The sequence below is a fragment of the Cupressus sempervirens genome, chromosome 5, assembly GCF_028749045.1.
Source record: "Cupressus sempervirens isolate cs-2001-9-10 chromosome 5, ASM2874904v1, whole genome shotgun sequence".
NCBI classification, from domain to species: domain Eukaryota; kingdom Viridiplantae; phylum Streptophyta; class Pinopsida; order Cupressales; family Cupressaceae; genus Cupressus; species Cupressus sempervirens.
In genome coordinates this window covers 613,617,718-613,621,874 of record NC_143122.1, presented here as the reverse complement: position 1 = coordinate 613,621,874, position 4,157 = coordinate 613,617,718, and the positions used below count along the sequence as shown (strand labels likewise).

General features: G+C 36.0%; 1 protein-coding gene across 1 annotated transcript; it reads right to left on the bottom strand.

Moving 5' to 3' along the window:
• Window positions 1-3,099: 3,099 nt before the first annotated feature.
• LOC149557382 (serrate RNA effector molecule-like) lies at window positions 3,100-3,810 on the bottom strand. Its single transcript, XM_089830263.1, has one exon. It carries the CDS (start codon window positions 3,808-3,810, stop codon window positions 3,100-3,102), a length of 711 nt encoding a protein of 236 aa, XP_089686389.1.
• Window positions 3,811-4,157: the final 347 nt, after the last annotated feature.

The window sequence follows — 4,157 nt, the reverse complement described above, 5'->3', positions numbered from 1 at the left end:
GAATGTTTCCACTTTGGATGAAGAGCAATATGACTGATGAAGTTGCAGCAAGTTTCAAGGCAGCAAGTGAAGATCAAACATGGATATGGCACTTGAGGTATGGTCACCTAAATCTCAAAGGGTTATCTTTATTGCAAAGAAAGGAAATGATAAGAGGCTTACCCCCAATTGAAGCATCATTAAGTCCATGTGAAAGTTCTATTTTGGCAAAACATCACAAAGAAAGTTTTCCAAAAGGGATGTCATTTAAAGCAAGGGTACCTTTAGAAATTGTACATTCAGATATATGTGGTCCAATGAAAACACCATCATTAGGGGGGAGTATTTATTTCTTAACATTTATTGATGACTTTACTAGAAAGACATGGGTTTACTTTCTTAAATACAAATTTGAAACTTTTGGCAAATTTAAAGAATTTAGGGCTTTTGTTGAGAAACAAAGTGGTTTACCTATCAAGGTATTGAGATCTGATAGAAGAGGAGAGTATAAGTCAAATGAATTTTTAGATTATTGCAGGGATCATCGAATCAAAAAACAATTTACTACCAGTTACACACCACAACAAAATGGTGTTGTAGAGAGAAAAAATAGGACAATAATGGAGATGGCAAGGAGCATGTTGAAAGGTAAAAATCTTTCTAATGAGTATTGGGCTAAGGCAGTTTCATTTGCTATTTATATTTTGAATAAGAGTCCAACAAAGATTGTGAGGGACATGGTTCCACAACAAGCATGGAGTGGTAAGATTCATAGTGTTTCTCATCTCAAAGCATTTAGCTGTATTGCATATGCACATGTTCCTAAAGAAACTAAAAGTAAGTTAGATGATAAGAGTGAGAAATGCATTTTTGTTGGCTATGATGAGCAATCTAAGGCATATAGGTTGTTTAATCCTATCATTAGAAAATTCATTGTGAGTAGGGATGTTGTATTTAAAGAAGATGAATCTTGGGATGGAAATATAGATACAAATATTACAAGTGTTGGAACAATAACATATGATGAGAAAGATAAAAAGGATCATGAAGATCAAGAGGATCAACCAAGTGACCAAGAAGGAACTCCACCACAAAGTCCACAAGGAGATCACTTAGAAATTGAAGTTGAGCATAGAGAATATTTAAATTCACAAGTAAGTAATAATTCAAACCCTATACTTGCACAACTGAGATCGAGCAAGAAAAGTAGAAGGTTGAGTCAGATTTATGAGCAAGGAAGTAAATTAGATTTGCAATCAAATTTTGCTTTATTTACTCAAGATCCTATATATTTTGAAGATGCAATTAAGGAAGAACATTGGATTAATACAATGAATGATGAAATAGAATCAGTTGAGAGAAACGATACATGGGAATTAGTTGATTTGCCTAAGAACAAAGATTCTATTGGTGTAAAATGGGTTTATAAGACTAAGTTTAAAAGCTAATGGAGATGTAGACAAATATAAGGCAAGGTTAGTTGCTAAGGGATTTTCACAAGAATATGGGGTTGACTATAATGAGACATTTGCACCTGTAGCAAGAGTTGATATTGTTAGAATAGTATTAGCTATTGCAGCTCAAAACAAATGGATGGTTCACCAAATGGACGTCGAATCAGCATTTTTGAATGGATATTTGGATGAGGAAGTCTATGTGCAACAACCACCAAGATTTGAAATAAGAGGACATGAAGACAAAGTTTATAAGTTGAAGAAGGCACTCTATGGATTGAAGCAAGCTCCAAGAGCTTGGTACAGTAGAATAGATTCATACATGATGGAGAATGGATTCAAGAGAAGCACCAATGAACCTACATTATATACCAAGATCAATGAACAAGGTCAGATTTTGATTGTTTGTTTATATGTTGATGATTTGATCTTCAAAAGTAATTTATCTATTGACATGTTTAAATCAGCAATGAAAAGGGAATTTGAAATGACAGATCTAGGATTGATGAAATATTTTCTTGGCATTGAAGTTACTCAAAATGACAAAGGAATTTTTATTTGCCAAAGTAAATATGCAAAAGATATTTTGCAAAGATTTAGATTGATAAATTGCAGTTCAGTTTTTACACCTATGGTAGTATGCACCAAATTAAATAGACAAGATATTGGAAAAGATTTTGATTCAACTATATTCAAAAGATTGGTTGGTAGTTTGATGTATCTCACTACTACTAGATCAGACATTATGTATGGAGTGAGTTTAATCTCTAGATTCATGGATTCACCAAAGACCTCACATTGGCAAGCAGGAAAAAGGATTTTGAGATATATTGCAGGAACTATGAATCATGGCATTTTATATTCCACTTCAGATGATTTTTAGTTAGTTGGATATACAGATAGTGATTTTGTAGGGAATATTGAGGATAGAAGGAGTACATCTGGATATGCATTTCATCTTGGGATAGGTGTTGTAGCCTGGGCATCAAAGAAGCAACTTATAGTAACTCTCTCATCAGCTGAAACAGAGTATGTAGTAGGAACAATAGCAGCATGTCAAGCAGTATGGATGCGAAGGATTTTGAAAGACTTAATACAAGCTCAAGATGGACCTACTACAATCTATTGTGATAACAAGTCTGCTATTGCACTTTCAAAGAACCATGTGTTTCACAAGAGGACAAAGCACATTGACACAAGGTATCGCTTCATTAGAGAGCTGGTTAATAGGAGAGAAATTAATCTACAACATTACAGATCAGAGGAGCAACTTGCAGATATCTTCACCAAGGCCTTACCACAAGTACAATTTGAAATTTTGAAGGAGGCTCTGAGAGTTGTAAATATTAAAGAACTTTTGTAATAATTGATAGTAGAAATTAGGGGGGAGTGTTAGAAATAATAATTTCTACTCTAACCCGTCATTAAATGTTTCTAGAAGTTTAGGTTTAGGTTAGGTTTAGGTTGTCGGCTATAGCAGTTTCTAGAATCTTGTAGATTATTGTCTTGTCGGCAAATGTTAGAGATTTCTAAAGAATGTAAACTTGAGTATAAAATGAGTGTTGTGTATTCATTTTTAATCAATCAAGAAAAAGATAATCAAATATTGTGCCGCAGCACATTTATTGCGTTTCATATTTTACTGTGCCTCTACCCACCTACCCACCTAACGCTCACTTGCCTGCGCCCTGTAATATTCCACAACCCCACTTTGTTCATCATGTATATGGGCTATGATATTCCCAGATGATTTACAGCATTTGCCACAAAAATTCTCTTTACAAACATACTTGATCTTAATATGTCCATCTCTCTTCTCTTTTTCCACTACGGTAAAGTGGGCACACAATTTACTGTTAACCAACATTTCCATCTTTTCTTTTCCCAAAGAGAGAAGCAAAGGATCCCTGGGTTGCAACCTCTTCTGCCACACTGAATCCAAACTCTGTTCAACATTAGCAGCTGCCAGATTTATTTCCTCTCTAGTAACTAAATCCTTGCCTATATCAGTCATTCCATAGTAATGGATTCCATGAACATCCCACAAATATGTAATCACCACATTCAGAAGCTCTATCCCACCAAGAGTCCCACTGCTCTCATCTCGGTTTTTTACAGGGACAAACTGGGCAAAATACCCATCTTCCCCAGAGGAAAGAAGAAGGTTTTCATGAATGCCCTTCTCTGCATCAAGCTTAGCAATGAGGCAGCGCGCCTGGTTCAAGTCCTCCAAATTTGTCACAGCATTTCCAAGTGGGTTACATTCCAAGAGCATCAAAGTACCATTTTGAAGATCTCTGAAGAAGTTTTCTGCCAGGGCATTTGCATATTCATTCCTTATGTTAATGGCGGTTTCTATGTGAGAAGGATGGTACATATCTTTTAACCTCTGCTAATCTTTGTGAGCAGCGAAAAATCCCTTTTTGAGCTGGTGCAGGTAGGGTTTGTACCTGCTGTATGCTTCGTCCGGTAATATGTTGATATCGAGGCCCTTAATAAAATGAATGTAAAGTAACAATGGACATGATCGATCATACCGTAATATTGGGCGTTGATTCTTTGTCTCCGAAGGGCAATTTCTTGTAGACCTTGAAACGTACTCATGGCGATGGAGATGCCTGCCGTATCTGTCTCGGCTTCTGCTGCAACAATGTGTTTCTCTGGACTGGGCTTCTATTGGGGTTCGATCCCGTGACCGCCTTTCATATGAAGATGATGTGGATC

Bases quoted from the DNA above. Each gene is read 5' to 3' on its own strand.
- LOC149557382 (XM_089830263.1), bottom strand. From the start codon at position 3,810: ATGTACCATCCTTCTCACATAGAAACCGCCATTAACATAAGGAATGAA.